The sequence below is a fragment of the Felis catus genome, chromosome B2 (assembly GCF_018350175.1).
Source record: "Felis catus isolate Fca126 chromosome B2, F.catus_Fca126_mat1.0, whole genome shotgun sequence".
NCBI classification, from domain to species: Eukaryota; Metazoa; Chordata; class Mammalia; order Carnivora; family Felidae; genus Felis; species Felis catus.
The window spans coordinates 127,744,114-127,765,438 of record NC_058372.1 but is presented as its reverse complement, the minus strand read 5'-3'; the positions used below and the strand labels follow the sequence as shown (position 1 = coordinate 127,765,438).

The following is a 21,325-nucleotide window of genomic DNA, read 5'->3' as shown; positions in this document are numbered from 1 at the left end:
ATCCTACCAGCTGTCTGGTGCTTGACAGACCATAAAAAGCTATCTTCCTCAAAATACATGCCTAGTTCCCTTTTATGATTTTCTAATTTTAGAAAAGGTCTGCAATGAAAATATGGGAGTGTCCTTCCAGCAAAACTTGTAACTCTAATGGACAGGGGAGAACTAAGCTAAATGGAATTCTAAAATTAAATGTAAAAGATAGTAACAACAGGTTCAACTATTTCCACCAAAGAAGAAAAAATTGATCTGTACAAATCTATGAAAACACATTTATGAAAACAAAAAGAAAAATAAGATGATGCAGTTGATAAAACAGACACTAGACAGACAGCTAGGCAAATCTGACCTTTTAACTTTTTGACCACCTCCGAATCTCAGTTACCTCAATTCCAAAAAGGGGAAAAGTAATACACCTCATGGGGTTGTTATGAGAACTGAAAATATCAATAAAGAACCTACGAGTTGCCTCCTCTTCTTTCCTGCCTTCAAATTGATGCTTACACACTATAAAATTAAGACAAAAATTTATAAATGTGAAAGCTTTTAGAATTTTGGATAGGTTAGTAATTTTTAGTTTATATTTCAACTGACCTTTATGATAATCATGACTGCAGCTTGTTAGAAATGCAGAATCTTTAAGCACCTCCCAGACCTACTGAATTAGAATCCGCACCATAACAAGATCTCCAGGCAACTTGTATGCGGTTTCATTATGTTGGAAACAATTATAATTTGCCTTTTGCAAAGATGCACTGAGTCGCCAATAAATAGAAATACTGCACACAGCACAGATACTTAGTTTTTTATGCAAAATGATCTAGATACTACTACAGATAAGTATATAGATACCTAAAAAAAAGTTAACTCCCAGATTACTGAATTCGTACCATATTTAATTTCCCTTTTCTTATCAAACAATCCTCATATATTCTACTAAAAAGTCTTTTGTACAGGGTTTCCATTTTCTTCCAGGTATGATTATAATTTATTCTACTTCACAAAGAAGCTCTTCAAAAGAAGCATTCACACTTAAAGTTTTCATTTCTTCACAGTTACTCTAGAGAAAAAAGCCTCTATTTCTCTTCTGTTTGGTTCTCATTTTCATCACACAAAAGGTCAGAGTCCAGATAGGACTGGCTCACCTACAGTGTTTTCTCATGCTAGTCTCCCTATCTAAGATGGTTTCCTCTTCTGACAAAAGTCTCCTTAGGCTCAGTTCAAATGTTTACTTCCTTATCAGGCTCCCTGAATACCAGCAAGTCAACACATAATTTATCATTTATTCAAGTCAGGCACTATGCTAAGTGCTGGGGATAACGATGAACAAAGTAGGTGTGAACTTTGGAATCCAAAGTGAAAGCTGGGCAATAACTTCCATTACTACACGTGGCACTTGTACTACCCAAAGTCTGTAATCTTTCCTTCGCCTTTCTCTCTTAGGATTCTGCAATCCCATTATTATAAATATGAGGAAGTGGCAATGCAAAAGTAAATGGTTTACCCAAGATCACACTATTTTGCAGTGAAGCCAACCACTTGATTCAGGGCTGCCTTAATAAGCTATAATTAGCACAGTGCACTTTGCAATTTAGGAATATATGAAATAAGGGAACACTAGCTTTAAAAGGTCAGCTACTTAATGCATGCTATATAGGTTGTACTTTAGTATATATAAAGAGGACCCCTTTGAAAGAAAATGAATAAATTGCTTAAGAAAGTTTAATTTGCCTTCTTCAGCTTTAAGAATAGGACAGATTATTCTTGGCATGAAATAATTTAATGCTAAAGACTGAGTTGGGTTAAGTTGTATTGTGTTAACCTCAGGAGGTTCCTTCATTCCTAATATCATAGTACAAATAGTGTAAATATTTAAACCACATTGGGTTCCTTCATTAGTATGTGAAGTTTAAAAATGTTACGCTAACCTAAGATGGCTTCATTTTAGTATATACATTAAAAAAACATTTCCCCAGAGCAGATAAATCCATACAACAGTTTTTTTATTCTGCACTGTTTTCAAAACACCCCTGCAACCTGGAGCTTATAATATGTAATACAGAACATTTTGGCAATTGTTACAACGAATTTGCTTTTTAATTTTATTTTCTTTAAAATAAAGGATGCTAGATATAAAACAATGTTTTAAGAGGAAATTTTCAAGATGTCAATATTTTTGACATCTTTTAACTCTTTTTGGCTAATTAGACATCCTTTCTGGGAAACAGGAATTACAAAAAGAACTTTTACTTTTGTCCTTGGCCTTTAAGTTCCTGTTTTGTTACAGGATTGATGAGAATCACTGACAACTGCAAATTTGGGCCCCTAGAGTCAACAGTGGTAAGTAGAATTTCCATTTAATTTTTAAATCATTTGCGCTTGTTACACTGAAGAATGGTTAGCAAATACCAAGCACAGGCTACAGCAGCGGTTCTCAAACCTGGTGCATGTAAGAATCCCATGAAGATACAGTAACAAAACTTCTTAGCCTAAACTATGGGAAATCTTATGAAAACATTCTCTATTAGCATACCAAAAAGCCACTTTGAAAAAGAATGCTCCAATTCTTCCTCTTGGATTTTGGTCTTGAGCCCACCCAGTCAAGTTCTTGCTTTTGTCTAGGTTACAGATTACTTCTCTCTTGCAAAATCCAGAGTTTAGAGGTCATCTTACTTGACTCTATCAGAGTGAAAAGTTGAGCACTTCCTCCTCTTTGCAACCTCCTTTCACTTGGTTTCCGGGTTATCAAGGTCATCTGGTTTTCTTTGCCTGGCAGGGTGCTCCTGATTCTAGCTCCAGGGTGGGGAAGGCCAGAGGCTTCAGTTCTTGCTTGGACTTCTCATCTTCTCTTCTGACACTTTACCTGAAGGAGCTCATCTACTCTTATGGCCTTAAGTACCACGTTAGGTGGCCAACTCCCAAATTCGTATCTTCTGCTCAGTTCTGTCTTGTGAAAGTCAGGACTTATATTCACTGCACATTTCACTTGTATGGCAGATAGTTGAAAACATTCAAAGTTCAACACCAACTTCTGATCTTTTCCTACTAAATTTGTTCCTTCATATGCCAGTAAATGGCAACTCCATTCCTGCAGTTGTTCAAGCCCAAACCACTGGAGTCATTTTTAGTCCTCTATTTCTCTTACAATCTACCAACAAATCTTTTAGAGTCTGTTAGCTCTCTGTTCAAAATATATCCAGAGTCCAGCCACTTCTCAGCATCTACTACTGCAAATTCTGGTCTGAGCCAGTACTACTTCTGGTTTTGATTATTTAGTAATGAACTAATGGGTCTCCCTACTTCCACACTTGACCATTAGAGTGAAAGAAATACTTTAAAAATAGCACTTAAATCCTATCAATTCTCACTGAACTCCTCCTCCCCCAGCCTCACCTCCTATTAATCTCTCTCACTCCAGATTCAGCCAGTCTTCACTGCTACTACCTGAACTTGAACAGACCTCCTTTACTATTTCAAAAGGTTTGTACTTTCTCTTGCCTCTTTCTGAACATCTCTGTATTTCATTCCCTTTATCTTTCAAGGCATTGTTAAATGTTGCTAAATGTGAGGCCATCGCCAACCACCTGTTTTAAATAGACCTTCCTATCTCTACCTTGAGTTTCTCCATGGCACTTGCCATCTGACATACTATGTATTTTATTTATTCATTTTTTCATTGTCTGTCTCCACCAGAGAAATATGATTCCCACGAGGACAGGGATTTTATTCACTGCTGCATTACTTGTGCCTAGAACCATGTTTGATATATAGTAGAGCTTAATAAATATTTGATGAATGATAGGATACTAGATTCTGAAATACATGTTTTTTTAAAATCAAATACCCCAAATGATTCTGAAGGTGGCTGTCTTGGAACTATACTACAAAAAACACTAAACTGGAATGAAACATTTTTCACTAAGGAATAAATGTGAATATTACATTCGAGTATGCAGTTTGACTTGGGCTTGCAAAGAAGGGTCAGTGGTTAGGGTAGAGGGTGTCTGTGAAACTCGCAGAATTATATGCAAAAATGTGATGCACAAATGCATGGGAGAGAATCCATAGCTTTCATAACATTTCAAAGCACTTAATGATACAAAGGAGAGGAATAATCTCTAACTCTGTGGCAATACCACAGATAATATATTTATACTTAGCCCCTCGATGCCCCAAATATAGTATAGAAACAAGGGCTCTATTAAATTCCCAGGAACACTGGACAAAATACAATGAGAAATGCTTGAAAAACACACATTCAACAAATTTATTACCACAATGACTCAAACACTGAAGTATTTATAATCACAAATTACATGTACAAATATTACATGTATTATTAAGATATATTTAACATTTTTATACTTTTATATTTTTCTTTTTTAATGTGTATTTATTTTTGAAGCAGAGAGAGACAGAGCACAAGTGGGGGAGGGGTAGAGAGAGAGGGAGACACAGATCCGAAGCAGGCTCCAGGCTCTGAGCTGTCAGCACAGAGCCCCATGAGGGGCTTGCACTCACAAGCCGTGAGACCATGACCTGAGCCGAAATTTTGGAGGCTCAACTGACTGAGCCACCCAGGCGCCCCTACTTTTATATTTTTCAAAACAACTAGAATTTTATAAAACTGTACCAAAAAATCATACCCATAATACATAAACATTTAAATTTACATGTACTTACATAAATAAATATACAAAACTATAATACACAAATACTTAAATTTAACTATCCTAGTTTTATAATATTTGGAATGTACATTCACATTTAGCCAAAAGATTTTCAAAGAAGGTATGATTATTAACTGTTTAATACTTAATCCACTGGGGTAAGAAAGAACCAAAATTATCTTAAAATACATATATATATATAGAGAGAGAGAGAGAGAGAGAGAGAGAGACACACACACACACACACAGCTTTGTGAAATAATTTTTTATACAACTTCATGAAGCTTAGAAGAAAGTTTTACAAGACACTCTCTCATATACCTTTCATTTAGATGCCCCAATTGTTTACATTTTATCAATCCATTAATATACACATATTTATGCATATATCAATATGCAAATTGCTTATTTATATATATGCATTTTTTTTTCTGTACCATTTAGGAGTAAGTCAGAAGTCACTGTGCCCCTTACCCTTCCATTGTGCATTTTCTAAGATCAAGGACAATCTTATACACAATGGTTATTAAAATCAGGACATTTAACACTTATATAAGAATATTCTCTGATCCACAGTTCCAACAAATTCTGTCAATTTTATTAATGCCCCCAGTAGTTATTCCTCTTCTGGGTTTATATCATTTAAGAAGCTTGCATTATTTAGTTGTCATGTGTTTTTAGTCTTTAATCTGGAACCGCCAGCCTTTGTTAGTGTTTGCTTCTCAACCTCAACATTAAAAAACAAAACAAAACAAAACAAAACAAAACAGCCTAAGTTGTAAAGCATGTATTTATTAGGATTTGTCTGATATCTCCTTATGATTAGGTTCAGGTTATGCATTTTTAGCAGGATTAGCACTGAAGTGATGTTTGTCTTTTTCACTTCATCTTATTAGAAGGCATATGGTATTGGTTGGTTCCAATACTGGTTGTGTTAGATTTGAGAACTTGGTTAAAGTGATGTCACACAGGTTTCTCCATTGAGACTATTTTCTGCTTTAAAATTAGTACGCAGTTTGAGAGGAGACATTTAGAAACTAACAGAAATACCTCACTCTTCATCAAACTTCCCACCCATTCGTTTTAAACCCGATTATTTCTACCTTTATCATTTTTCTACATTTATTAGAATTCTACTGTAAAAGGCCTTCTCTGTTTTTCCATCATTCATTCATTCATTCATTCATTCATTCATTCATGTATTTCATTGTATATTTCAGTACAGACCCATTGATTCTTATTTTATTCATTGAGCTATCACTAATATCATTCTCATTTTGATTCTCAAATTGTCCCCAGCATGGACAGTGGAAACCCTTTCCAGTTGGTTTCTGGATCCTTTTGATATGTTCCCAAGATCATATAAACATTTTATTTTCTAGCACAAGACAAAGGACCAGCTTCATCTAGTGTCTTCCCTGACCCAGTCCTAGATTCAGCCTTTCTATAAGAGTCCTGGTTCCTTTTATAGATGAACAGTATTTAGAACCCCAAATCAGACACTGGGGTACTCTCATAGCTGTTGGTGCGTCATTGCTTCTAGGTCCCTTATAAGAACTATATTTTATGTGCATGCATACACACATCTATGTATGTATGATATGTGTATATACACAAATACATATATTATACATACATTTATAGTATATATACTACCTATACTACTATACAATTACTATACTACATGTATCCATTTTGCTCTATTTATCTAATATATTTAATAAACACAAATAATATGGACATCTCCAATTCCAACCCAACAGCATAACACAATCTGGTCTTCTCCCATCCCATTGTAACTTCTTTCCCCAGAAGTGAGAAAACTGGCTCTCTCAATATATTTCTACTCCTATGCTCCATCCTAGATTACAGAATAAGCAATTTTGGAATTGCCAACCTAATACCATTAAGAAAAACCAAACCTATAAACAATAGTTCAACATTTAACTTTTTTTGCAGCAATAGTGATACACCTTGAGATGCATAAATCTTGTGTATGAGTTTTGACAAATAGATATACCTATATAAAACATACTCCTATCAAAATAGAATACTTCTAGTTCCCCAGAAGTTTCCTTTATATCTCTTTCCAGATCAATTTGCCCTTGCACACACATACACAGACACAAACCCTAACTTTTTCACTAGAATAAATTTGTATATTGTACTACTTTATATGAAAGGAATCACAGTTTGCATTCTTTTGAGTCTTCTTTTGCTCAGCATAATCTTTTTAAGATCCATCCGTGTTGCAGGGTATATCGGCAGTACCTTTTTACATCTCAGTAACAGCTGAGATCAATTCGTAGGTTGGTAGGCATCTGGGATCTTTCCAGCTTTGGGCTATTATGAATAAAGTTCCTATGAGCTCTCTTGAACAAGTCTTTTTCTGGACATAAGTTTTCATTTCTCTTGGATAAATACCAAGGAGGAATTGCTGGGTAAAAGGGTAGGTGTATATTTAACTTCATAAAAATATGCCAAATCTTTTCCCAAAGTGGTTATAACATTTATCATTTTCACCAAGCAATGTATGAAAGCTCTTATTTTTTCTACATTCTAACCAATATTTGGCCAGTCTTTATTAATTTTACTGTTTTTAAACTACTCATTCTAATGATAACTGGGGGTGTTAATATTTGAAACTGTGATTATGAATTTTTCTATATTTTTATTTCTATTAATGTTTGTTTTATGTAGATTACAACTTAGTATGTACACATCTATAACTATAATACCTTGTTGATGAACTGAACCCTTTATTGTTATAAAATGTCCCATTTTACCTCTACTAACACATCTTCTTAAAGTTTGCTTTGTTTAATATTAATATTTCACCAGGAATTTTGTTTATTTAGTATTGGCATTCAATATTTTTTCTGTCCTTTCATTTTCAAAATATGTTTCTGTACTTAAAAAGTGTCTCTTGTAAACAGTATAAAATTATAGCTTGCTTTTTTATATAGTTTGACAGTCTCTACTTTTAGAGTGTTAGTCCATTTACATTTATAGTATGTATTGATATAGCCATATTTAGGCCTAAAATTTGCTAAATTGTTTTATATTACTCCCACCTGTTTTTACTTTCCTCTCTTCCCTTTATCTGCCTTCTTTTGAGTTTACCAAATATGTATATATAGTTATAATAATTTTTTACTTAAATAGGCATAGATCTTTTAAAGAAATGAAGGAAGAGAAAAAATATATAGTCTTTTAAATATATTTATTTACATATTATGTCCAGTGTACTTCATTCCTTCCTGGAAATCCAAGCTGCCATCTGGTATCATTTTCCTTCAGGCCAAAGAAACTTTCTTTCTGCTGTTCTTTAGTTCTTTAGAGCAGATTTGCTAGCAGTGAGTTAACCTGCCTGAAAATGTCCTTTATTTTACCTTCATTTTTTGAAGGATAGCTTTGCTCTATACAGAATTCTACACTGACAGGGTTTTTTTCCTTGCTTTTTCTTCCTTTTTCCTTTCAGTGCTTTAAATATGTGAATTTCATTATCTTTTTGCCACTACTTTTTCAAAAAATGAGAAGTCAACTATCCTTCAAAGCACTGTTACCTTCAAAGCACATTATCCCTTGTACAATGTATTATTTCCCAAGATCACTCTCTCAAGATTTTCCCTTCCATCACTGAACTTCACTGGTTTGACCAAAATGTTCTCAGGTATGGTTTTCTTTGTATTTATTTTACTTAGGGTTCACTGACTTTGTTGGATTCATTTTAGAAAATCTATGGTCATTTATTTCTATAAATATTTTTTCTTCTATATTTTCTTTCTACTCTCTTTCTTGGGACTCCAACTGCACATGATGGGTCTCCAAACATAGTGGTAATGATATATAATGCCTACTTATTTCTGTATAATAAGTATTTCTGTATAATAAGGCATAAATTCATCTTAAGTAAATACATAAGATTGAGCAATTTAGGATAGTTTGCATTAAAACTGCCATGTATTTGCTGATGCCCTTTATAAATATAGTACAGTACATTATCCATCAAGGAGTGGAAGCAAAAACTAATGTTTTTTAAGCATCTACTATATGCTAGGCACTTTGCTAAAGGCTTTACATGCAGTTTTTCATTTGAAGTCTAGAAAAACTTGAAAGAATAACTATTATAATTTTCTTCACCTTACAAACATAGGAACAGGCTTATATAAATCAAATAACTTACCAAAGTAACACAATGATGAAGTCCGTATGGAATTCTGAAGCCAATGCCTGTAGCATTCTTAGTCACATTGTGCTAACACTACATGCAAACATACTCCATTCATTCACAATTAAATGAATATGAGGTGCACACACTTCTTGGCAATTATTACACAGAAACAAATACAAAATATATGGAATTCCTACTCTAGTAAGAGATACTACCCTCATATTTTTGTTTGTTATTATAATTGCTGGGACCTTCAGTGTACATACAGTGAAAGTATAAAAACCTAAGGTATGGTGTATGTACTGAACACATGCTTTTGTAATTAGATAAATTACTCCTGATCCACCATGGTTTCTAGGTTAGCAATAAGATGTTGCTTAATTTAGAACCTTCTAGTGCAAATGGATACTTTAGACAGATTATCTCCTTCCCAGCCTGCTATTCATATATATAATCACTGCGTTAAGGTTGCAAAGCTCTGTTTTCTGAGCAGGGAGAGTCAGATCAGGATATAAACAGGATTCTCTGGGGGCTTCAAGAAAAGCCAATGATCAGTGCCAATCAAAAGACACTCAGTACGGGTGTGCAAACTGTTTACCAGTTTGTGACAAGATAGTACAGAAATTCGGAGTATTTAGGAAACTTATAACAAATTAGGCTTGTACTTTATATGTCCTTTTAAAAATTTTTTTGTTTTTAATTTTTATTTGAGAGAGAGAGAGAGAGAGCTTGTGACTGGGGGAGAAGGGCAGAAGGAGAGAAAAAGAGAATCTCAAGCAGGCACCGTGCTCTGCTCAGCGTGGAGCCCAATGTGGGGCTCAAGCCCAGGATCCTGGGATCATGACCTGAGTCAAAATCAAGAGCCCGATGCTCAACTGACTGAGCCATTCAGGTGCCCCTTACACATCTTTTTTAAATTTCACCTTTCTAGTAATTCAATTATTACCTGTATTTTACGAAACTATCAGTCTGCAACATAATGGAAAGTACAAAGTAAAAAAAAAAAAAAAAAAAAAAAAAAGAAAAAAAAAAAGGCTGGATGTTCATCAGAGTTTGAGAATACTGTTCTGGGTCACAGCATCTGGGGACAAAGTACTTATATTTTTCTGACTGGTGTTCTTACTGTAATTCAGAGTCGTAAAAGGTGAAATAAGGTTAATCTAAATTGTGTAAGCACAGTGCCAGGCAAGTGGCGGGAGTGGAATCTCTTCCCTGTACTTTATCATTACTACACCATATATCCTCATAATTAATTAGTTTGCTTCTCTTTTCAAATTAGAACACAAGCTCCGTGAGGGCAAGAAAACATGCCATATTCATTTGAGTCCCCCCCAAATTAGCAGAAACTCAATAGATAAGAATAGTATTTTTACCTTTTACCTGCGATTTTTATTTTCTTCCTAAACTGCAGTATTAAACCTAAACCAAAGACCATGAAGGAAAAAGGGCAAAATGCTGTCTGCTCCTCAACAGTGCAAGAAGTGAAACAAATCTAAAATACAATAGAAGTCTATCAACAATACTGGTCATGAACAGACTGCACAAGATACCATAGAAGGAAAATAAAGTATTTATGTTTTAAACATCCCTTGCTTTAAAATACAAAATTAAAAATTTTAATATATAGTCTGGTGATTCTATTGCTAAAACTGGGACACTGATTTCCATGTAGCTACAGAAATGCCAGAAGTTTATTTTAACAACAAATTTAAATACGGAGATGGAATTATAGAAGGCACAGTTAAAAGAGTTAAACAGGTACAACTAAAACAGAGATAGCAGAGTTAAGATACAGAATGGTGGCAGATAAAATATTAAAAAAAAAAAAAGTCAAAAACTAAAGAAGATACAGACTTTACTTTTGTGCAACTATGACCTGTATTTAAAATGAAAATTGTCAGGGAACAGACCAAGAAAAATGCTGTGAGTAAATGAAATCTATTACATTTTAGAAGAGTTAGGAAAGTTGTTCTGTGTAAACAAGTCTGAACCTTATCTCCATCTATAGACAGAAAAATGAAAAGCTAAACTATAGCAACATCTGAAGTACCAACTAATCACTGTTATGTTAATGGTACAAAAAAGCCTCTGTTTTTTACTCTGAGATTTTCCTCAGGGTGGAAATTTACACTTAATGCCAAAGAAGATGTAAGAGTAGAATGAGACAAAGTCCTCCCTGCAAGGCAATACATTATAGAAGACTCAAAATTTTCACATACAAATGTCATACAGAAGGCCCCAGGTGGTGTTCAGCTTGCCCACTCTCTGTGTTACAACACTCGGATAATGGTCCCTTTCCTCTCCCTTCCTCTTACTAGAAATTTGTACTTTGTGATATTTTCAGTGGGTCTACTTCCCACTTTCATTTATGTAACGATGTAAGTTAGCTTTTCACCCCTCCTTTTGTAGCTTCTAACCTAAAACTATTTTTGCTTTGCTTTTCTCCTTATTTTGTCTGCTTTTTCATCTGTTTCTCATTCTCCTTTTCCCAGCACCTCTCCCACACATGGCACATATACTCATAGACTGGTGGAGCTGGCCTCCCAGTTTACAGAAGAAAAACCAAGTCCAAAGAGGTAAAATGACTTCTTGGTTTGGAGTTGAGTGGGGCTTGCGTTTGACAACCACTATCTCTTTACTTTTAAAGTAAATTTTCAGGGCTGATAGCAAAAAAAAAACACAAAAAAACAAAAACAAAAACAAAACAACATTTTAAGAACTTTAAAAAACATTAATTTAAAAACCACCATTCCCTTGTTTGTAAAGATGATAAAGTTAAAAGATAATTTAAAAATATAGGGGCGCCTGGGTGGCGCAATCGGTTAAGCGTCCGACTTCAGCCAGGTCACGATCTCGCGGTCCGTGAGTTCGAGCCCCGCGTCAGGCTCTGGGCTGATGGCTTGGAGCCTGGAGCCTGTTTCCGATTCTGTGTCCCCCTCTCTCTCTGCCCCTCCCCCGTTCATGCTCTGTCTCTCTCTGTCCCAAAATAAATAAAAAACGTTGAAAAAAAATAAAAAAAAAAAATAAAAATAAAATAAAAAGTATGAGACAATTATAATGCTTTTCTCCTCCCCACTGTGTTGTTATAGATTTTAGCACTTCTTAAAACAGCATTCTTTGAGAAGCAAGGAAAACAAGTATTTCTGAGGAAAGCTGCAGATTTGTTAACAAGCTTTGGCATTTATCTAGTTAAATGCAGCACTGCATTCACCTTATACATGAACAAATAAGTTATAGAATCCTGAACTATACCTACAGGAGTATATATTAAAAAAAAAAAAAAATCTGCCTACCTGAAATCCTTAAACTCATTCTTTTCCCACTTGTTTCCTGCTAGTGTTTTTCAAGTGGATGAAACTAAGTGGAAGTGGAAAGGAGGGAATGAGTTAAAACTGCTAAATGCTTCAAGTAGCCAGTTGATACCCATAGCTTTTGAAACAGTTTTGTTTTTTTTAATTTTTTAAATGTCTTATTCAGTTTTTGAGAGGGAAAGAGACAGGGCGTGAGTGGGGGAGGGGCAGACAGAGAGGGAGATACAGAATCTGAAGCCGGCTCCAGGTTCTGAGCTGTCAGCACAGAGTCCGATGCGGGGCTCGAACTCACAGCCTGCGAGATCATGACCTGAGCTGAAATCGTGATGCTTAACTGACTGAACCACTCAGGCACTCCTAAAACAGCTCATCTTTTTAACAGTTATTTTGAAATAAGAAATGTTATAAGAGTCAGTGTCTTGTTTTAGGCATACTGGGCTTACATCACAAGTAAATAAGTACAAGCCTCAGATTTTCTTAGGACACCCACGAAGACGTAGGGCAGAGGGTTGATGCCAATCACCATCCTGCTCATCTGTACTGGTGACAGCTGGTAAAGTCACAGCCAGAGTGGAATGCTCCCTATTCCACTCAGTGGAGCTTTACCTACAATTATCTGACATTTCAAACCATTATTTGGAAAAACCTAAATCTCAGTAATAATGATGAAGATGCCATTAGCAGACATGGAACATGATGAAACAAAAATTCAACATTAAAAGTAAGAGAAAAGAGAATCTGCAAGTATGCCGATAAACTGGTAGGCCTAGGCATTATGTTAATGGCAGATGGACAGTCAGTCTCACCCTTATTTTACTTTCCTTGTTGGCCGACTCTCTGTATTTAGTTCATGGTCAAAAATCAGTTCACAAGTCATATAAGAGCACTGTATGATAATGAATATGAGAAATGTCAGCACTGTGTGTCAAGCAATTTGTTGATTTTGATATGCACAACTTTCAATGGATGTACAAACTTTGCATGTTATAACATATGTAAGTCAGTGAAAATATAATTACACATAAATTGTGTGTACACACATTTCTCAATTTAAATGTGCACAACTGGGCACCTGGGTGGCTCAGTCAGTTAAGCATCCGACTTGACTTTGGATCAGGTCATGATCTCATAGTATGTCGGTTCGAGACCCACATCGGGCCCTGCACTGACAGTGTGGAGCCTGTTTGGGATTCTCTCTCTCTGGCACTTTCTCTCTGTCTCTCTAAATAAATAAACTTAAAAAACAAGATTGCTTTTAATCAATCAATCAATATGCATAATTTACATGGTGAAGGTGAAAGAATAAACCTCACCCCAATCAAATAACTAACAACACTTTCTTTTCAGGCTGGCCTTAGAATGCCTAACTTCTGTACCATCTTGGACCCCTCCAGCTACCTGGATCCTTTAACCACCAAAACAGATGCTATTTGAGTCTAGTACCAATGCAAGGCAGAAGAACTTAGGTAGCAGGTTGGGTGGTGAGACAGGGAAAGAAAAGAGCGTCAACATTTTGGGAAAGTGTCTCTTTACTCTGTTGCTACATATATTCTTCAGTATCTTCAGTCTCTAAACAATCTCCCCTAACTCCTTTTGAAGCCCTCCCATTTACCCAAATATTCAGAGTCCCTGCCCTAGTTACTATATTCAAACAACTAAGGAAGCTGTTCTCTGTTAGGGATATCTAAATGTAAACCTAGATTTTTCTTCTGAAATGCAGATGAACCTCATGCTAATTATATGTGCAAGTATCCATGTATCTTTTAAGTTAAAAAAAAAAAAAAAAAAAAACCTGCATTACTCACTTAGGACTTCTGGACATTTTGTTCTTTTCCCCTGTATTATTACTTTATCTACTATTGGGGATCCTCACAGTTGGCATTTAAAAGTTCAAAGGACTGTGGTCTTTCTTCTGAAAAGGCAACAAAAGCAGCTTCCCTAAGTAAGTAGAAGAGGGAGAAGCAAGGCCAGTCCTTTTGGAAGTCTTGGGCAAATTCGATCTGCTTTTCTGCCTTATCATGATCTTCTCTCATATCTTGACTTTCTTCACCTCTGTATTGCTTAATTCACATCTTCCTCTTGCATTTTCAATAGGTGTTTACTAGGATGTTTACTTGACCATCTACTCTTTCAAACTATCTTCTTCCCCTAGTGTTTGTATAATCTAACTTGAACTGTCACCTCTATTTTTGCAGATTTCTTGTCTGTATTCCTTTTTTTTTTTTTTTAACGTTTTACTTTTTGAGAAGCAGAGAGAGACAGAGCACGAGCAGGGGAGGGGCAGAGAGAGGGAGACACAGAATCTGAAGCAGGCTCCAGGCTCTGAGCTGTCAGCACAGAGCCCAACGCGGGGCTTGAACTCACCACCTGCAAGATCATGACCTGGGCCGAAGCTGGATGCTCAACCAACTGAACCACCCAGGCGCTCCATCTTGTCTTTATTTCTAAGAGTCTTGTGTTGATTTATTTGTGGATGTCATACCTGCATCTCAAATTTTATAATCTGTCTGAACATATCGTTTTTCCTCAAATAAAAAACCTACCTTGTACAAAGTTCCACAATAATTATTAACAGTTCTTTCATCAAATGACTTGCAGTTCTTCCTCCTGCTAGTCCATTCTACAGATTCCTAGCATACAAAGTACACCCGAGTATAGTTCTTTATTCAAAAAACCCACTAACTGAAGATTCCAGGCCTTCTATCTTCCTTCTGATCTGTCTTATGACTTACTTGTCTAATCTGAAGCCTCATTATTCTCCTTCACCCACCTGGTACTCTCCAAAACCATAATGAACTATCTAAAGCTTTAAACGTGACTATTCCACCATCATGTTTAAACCACTTCTGTATCCTCAAGTATCTAGTATGGTGCTGCACACCGGAAAAACAGAAAGAACATCAGATCAGCAATAAAAGATGGGAAAGGGCGCTAAAACAGAGTGGATCTATAGGGACCTCAGAATACAAAGAAGGGATACCCACTGAGAAGCATTTCAGGTTTCACACTCCAAGTCTGTTTTCTCTTATACTACTTTGTCTCAAGGAAACTCAAAAACACTGACTTACAACGGGCATTGCCCCATACCCTAGGCATTGTTTTGGAAATATTTGGGGGTGGCTTCTGGTTATCTGAATGATTGGGAAATGCTATGTGGGCAAGGCCAGGGATGCTTGATGTTTTGAAATAAAAGAGACAGTACAGTTCCACATAATAAAAAACTGTTCCTTACTGGGCAGAACCTTGAAACGTCCTGTACATCTCTGCCAATGCAAAAACCTAGCTTACAATCATCAAGCCCAGAGCTTAACTTAATTTTACATATAAACATAAATAATGGTGAGGCGCCTGGGTGGCTCAGTCAGTTGAGCCTCCGATTTGGCTCAGGTCATGATCTCACGGTCAGTGAGTCGGAGCCTGCATCCAGCTGCGTGCTCACACCTCAGAGCCTGGAGTGTTCTTTGGATCCTGTGTCTCCTTCTCTCTCTGTCCCTCCCCTGCTCACGCTGTTTCTCTCTCTCAAAACTAAACATACATTAAAAAAAATTTTTTAAACATAAATAATGTTTTACACAGTTTTTCTATTCTGTTTTATGAAAGTGCAAACATCTCATAAATAATATTTCATTTTGTTTTGAACTTTATACTATGAGCTGTTTATCATTTGGAAAAAACTCACATCACAGAAAGCAATGTTCTTCATAAATTCCAAATCACTAATATAACATGGCTTTATCAGTCTCATTTGTAGCTGTTTTTTTTTTTCTGTCTCTAGATTAATATCTCCCCTCTCAAAAAGCACAATTTCCACGCCAATGGTAAAGTCTGCTACAGTGAAAACAACACTGAACTCACAGCAATAACTTCATCACTTAGCCTCAATTTGCTCATGTATAAAATGAATATATGCTCTACTTACCTTAGAGGTTATGAGAAACAACATGATAAAATGGATATGAAGCATCTCAGAAAATATCAAGTTCTATGGGTACTTTACAATGAGACAAATCATAATATTTCTGACTAGAAATGAAATAGGAAGAAGGTCCTAAAAGTCTCTGCCCCCAGTATATTGATGAAATAACAGTGTAGAAATTTACTAGTATACAGGATTAATAATATTTAAACACTTAATAAAATCAAACCCTAAACCTGTGATACCCAATACATTAGCTATGCTTTTGCCAAATTGTAAAATACACACTAGATGTAAAGAACATATACTATTAAAAATAAAATATATTATTAAGAAATGTTTCATCTTCTTACTTTTACAAATGTAGCTAGTGGAACATTTTTTGCTTACACTGCATTTCTGATAGGCATGCTGCTGTAACTAAGCAAGGCAATAACAAAACCAAAAAGGGGGGCCAATACCGATCTTTAGCTAATAAAACAATAAAGAATGCATACTCACTTCATCAGTGAGTTCTCCAAACACTGTTATGACATCTATTAAAAGACTTGCAGTATAGAAAGACTTGATCATGTTTCTAAACAAGAAGAGAGAGCTGGTTGAGTTAAATGAAAACCATTAAGCTGCAGAATTAGTCAGGTAACTATAAGAAAAAAAATTCTAGTGTTTTATAAAAGCAGTCAAAAATTAATGTTTTAAATAAAATCAGATTTCAAGACCACAACAAAGCTCCTTTTATAATCTGTATTGGGGGAAAGTAACAACACTCATAAGTAAATATACTACAGCAAAGTTTTATAGTCTACTTTTCATTAAAAAATGCAATTATAGTATTATCCAAATCTGTATCAAGCTACGTTCATTTCTTTGCGTTATTATTAAAATAATGACAAATCATTTCACTTGGCAGGTTGTGATAATTAAAAAAAATCAGTTTCACTGAAACAGGCTGTTGTTGGCTAAAATCAACTCTTAGATTTTACCAAATGTTAAATAATGGCTATTTGCAGAGTATTCACTGAAAAAATAAATCTGCCGTTGGTATTCTTCCTTCAGCAATTTTCTCTAAAAAGGCAGGATTGCTCTTGTAACTCAAAATCATTCTGAGATTCTACAAGTAATTAAAAAAAAAATCTAAATCATTAATCAAGAGGTCTGAAAGCATTCAGTGGAAGACTGGATAATTCCAGTTACACAGTAATTTCAATTTTTAAGTTTAATTTAATTTTTCTGCCTTACTTACTTGTGAAATCGTCCAGCACGATCTTCATTATCTGCATACAAAAACATTTTCAAAGCATAATTCTCCAAGTGGGCAGAACCAACTATTTCTTGAGTAATAGCTTCATTATCACCCAACTGTTTCTTAAGCTAAAATTAAATCAGGTACAAAGCTTAAGATTTGGACTCACAAGAAGTCTACTTAAGTACAAATAATCCTATAATCCTAATAATCATTTTATATTTTAAAAATTACACCCATTTCAGTAGATCTATCAATGAAATCTCATAAAAATTGCTCTCCCTTAGCCCAAGGTTTTTAGAAAATCCAATGTTTACAAAATTTTGAAGAAACATATTTATAATAACCTGAAAGGATAATTTAGCTCTAAAAATCAAAATAAGCAAGAATAAAAAGATAACACATCCAACTATCTATGTAAAGGATCAGACAATATTTCAAGATAATAGTCAATATACTATCAGGTATCCTAAAAACAGAATTGGGAAATTCTTATGATTAGGAATTCCTAATCACAATTTAAAATTTTAATTTATTCCCATTTCAATTTCTTCTATCAAATATAAAAAATGAGATTAGGGAAATCATTATATCCTAAAATAGTATCACTCAGAGGATACTGTGAAAAAAAAAAAAAAGATCTATTTCTACAGTATAAGATCACAAACTGAGACTAGGATTACAGAAGTTTTTAAAATTTAGCCTAATACCTCAAAGTTAAAACACAATTCGCAACTGTAAATTTTCAGTCAGTACATCCCTTTCCCACACATACAATAATTTAAAATGTCTTAAAATTTATTTATTTTGAAAGAGAGAGAGAGAGAGAGAGAGAGAGGAAGGGGGAGAAAGTGAGCGGGGGAGGGGCAGAGAGAGGGGGAGAGAATCCCAAGCAGCCTCTGCACTGTCAGTGTAGAGTCGATCTTACAATGGTGAGATCGTGACCTGAGCTGAAATCAAGATTCAGATGCTTAACCGACTGAGCCACTCAGGTGTCCCAATAATTTAAAATATTTTAAACACAACAAATTAAGTTCCTACATCTTACCCAGACTATTCTACTGGAATGAAATGACTTTCTGAAATATTAGATCTGAGTACCACACTACTGTTTAAAAATGGTTTTTCTCAAAGACACCATGAAGTAAAAAATCAAATTTAAAAAAAGGCTTCAGGATTTTTCACAAAATCAGGAAAATAAGTATCCTTAAAATTACAACAGAATAATTTAAGTTCCAGAAGAGATATAATGTTGGAATTTAAGAATGTTTTCCCTATGCTTATCCTGATCAAAAACAGAAAAAACCCACATCTAACACTAGTTTACTGTATCCATACTATGATATGCTTCAATTCTAGATTTAGTTCTAGAAAAATTTAGCGGGAGTATGTCATTTCATCTCATCTTCAACGTGAAATATCGGCAGCAAAAGCATCATACATTCAGTTTACTAACTGCAATCTAAACATTACAGCTCAGTGGTCACTTCGGCAGCACATACACTAAACATTACAGCACAGGCGGATGGGCTCTCACCATGCAATATGCTTATTCTACCTGCTGTGCAATTTAGATAATAATACACTCCTGCCGAGTCCCTTTATAAATGTGATTTTACACTTCACTTACTATAAATAACTATTCTGAGTTCTGTCTTATCCGTAAGCTATTATTTTAGTTATTATTTTTATACTGTGAAACTAATAAAGAGATATATGCTATATAGTTTATTAGTGACAGGATTTTAAAAATATATTGTTATGTGTGGAACATATTTCTCCTCTCCTAACCGCACCTTCCAAAAAAAGAGTACTCAAATTTTTCCTGTACTTACAGAACCCATGTTAGAAGTAGGACAGACAGCCTTCAAGGGCAGCTGGGTTTCCATCAGTGGTGCCACTAGGTTCACCATCAGTGGTTAAAAGTTGCAATGACAGGGATTCCGGGTCAGAAGGCCCATATCAAGTTATAACCCTACTGCCCATGGCTGTTTAATCTAATAAGGCTTTGATCTGGATAACTATCAACATTTATAAAAGCTCTGGGCTGACTATTATAAATGTTTTGATTTTTAATATATCTAAATTTTGTGTCTTTAAATAAATAATGCAACTGGTCAAATAAATATTTAGATTCATAATTCTCCTGAGCAGAAGCACATAATTAAATAAGTAAATAAAAAGTTGCAGCTATTAATATAACAGCCTCTGAAGAGATGAATTAATGACGAGTAGACCCTGACATTGTTAAAAGAGAAACCAGGACTGCTGGGAGAGGAGGCACAGGGTGGAGCCCTGATTACTAAGAGGGATTACTATGGCTCCCCCTGCCTTCCTGTACTTCAAACCCATTCAATTTTCCCTGGATCGATGCCTCTATATAACCTGTGAAATTGTATCATGGTTCAAGAAGGTGACTCATACATTAGTCACCTACCACATTTCTGCTAGCAGGGAAGAATGCCTGGACCAGAAAAGTACCTTGTGTCCTGGTACCGAAAGTAAGACAAAGAGACTACAGGCAACTGATACCATTTTCTTCAATGTCCCTTTCACTAAATAAATAGCCCGTTTCATTATTGTAAGAGCTATCTAAGAATTCTCAAATCAATCATCCATGTGACTGCACGAAGTAAGGTTAGAAAGGGTCTGTCACCTGTGAAAAATGACTCAAAGGCCATCTATAACATCTATAATAACAAGATATAGTGGTAAATGCAAAGACACTGAAAACTACTTTATGCTTACAACTAACTCCCTTAGCAGTAAGATGTAAACAAACAAACAAACAAAAATTGCGTCTAATTTTTTCTCAGCTGTAAAAACTTTGTGGATTGCTGTCAAGGGGAAGAACTAAAATGGCAAAATACACATACACAAATGCAATAAAATGCCACTTAAAACATTAATCAGAAAATCAATGATCAGTGTTTAACTTACAGCTTCTAACTGATCCATTAGCTTTGATAAAAATTTACGACATTCTGGAGTTTTACTATCAATCTTCATTCCAGTTTGCATTGCATATAAACGACCTACAAAGAAAAATAAGATGGTTTGAACAATCTCATTTTTTAATGTTCCTTTCTATTACTAAATGTCTAAATATTTTAAATGTTTTTATTTGTTTTTGAGAGACACAAGAGAGACAGAGCACGAGTGGGGGAGGGACAGAGAGAGAGGGAGACACAGAATCTAAAGCAGGCTCCAGGCTATGAGCTGTCAGCACAGAGCCCAATGTGGCGGGACTGGAACTCACGAACTGCAACCGTGAGATCATGACCTGAATTGAAGTCGGACATTTACCTGGCTGAACCACCCAGGCGCCCCTCTATTACTGAATGTTTAAAATATGTGTTCTAATAAATAATTTAAAATTTAAGTGAATTTAGAAATAAAACTTTGATTTACTATAGATCTTATTTACAAAAATAAAGAACACACAAATATTATGCAAAGAATGCAAGAAATTCATAATGATAATAGCAGTATTTTTTACCAAGACCTTCTTTTTTGACATTATGATTAAGAAAAAAAAAAAAAAAAGACCAGGTCCTAAGCTGACAAAAGGCCTGTAATTTAATTGGCAAGTTAAGGCACTCAGAAAAACAACCACTTACACAAGAGCACTCATCCAAGTGCCAGTTAAGTGATACTGATAAAATATATAATATGGGATAGAATACTGGGAAATGTATCTTGAGCTCAGGCTAACAGGGAGAACTGTTTTAGTCATTTTTATATATACAAAAAAAAAAAAATACACACCCTTTCTTTTTAAAAAGTTAATAAAATTAGAGAAAGGCTAAAGCTAAAAACCTCTGTGACACCATGACCCTAATACCTTTCCCAGTGATGGGAGCTATGAACAGTTCTGTGGTAGTTGTTGTTACCACTGGTGTATACATATACCACCTGCGATTTACTCTTATAGTCTATAAATATGTTCTGGAAATCTGTGATAGTGCTACAGTGCTCCACCCTGTGGACAGACACAACATTCACATTCAGGTA

The 21,325-nt window shown here is 35.1% G+C and overlaps 1 protein-coding gene and 1 long non-coding RNA gene across 2 annotated transcripts in view; one reads left to right on the top strand and one right to left on the bottom strand.

The window, feature by feature from the left end:
• LOC123385561 overlaps positions 1 to 11,576 on the top strand; it is a 28,544-nt gene extending 16,968 nt beyond the window's left edge. The window contains exons 3-4 of the long non-coding RNA XR_006598349.1: positions 2,285 to 2,337; positions 11,334 to 11,576. This is a non-coding gene — a long non-coding RNA (uncharacterized LOC123385561). The remainder of the gene's footprint in view (positions 1 to 2,284; positions 2,338 to 11,333) is intronic.
• The window catches only part of VTA1 (vesicle trafficking 1), a 69,473-nt gene that overhangs the window by 27,072 nt on the left and 21,076 nt on the right, over positions 1 to 21,325 (bottom strand). Inside the window, exons 2-4 of the mRNA XM_003986613.6 lie at positions 20,252 to 20,346; positions 17,312 to 17,439; positions 16,570 to 16,645 (exon numbers count right to left, since the gene is read on the bottom strand). Coding sequence (XP_003986662.2) covers positions 16,570 to 16,645; positions 17,312 to 17,439; positions 20,252 to 20,346 — 299 coding nt within the window. The remainder of the gene's footprint in view (positions 1 to 16,569; positions 16,646 to 17,311; positions 17,440 to 20,251; positions 20,347 to 21,325) is intronic.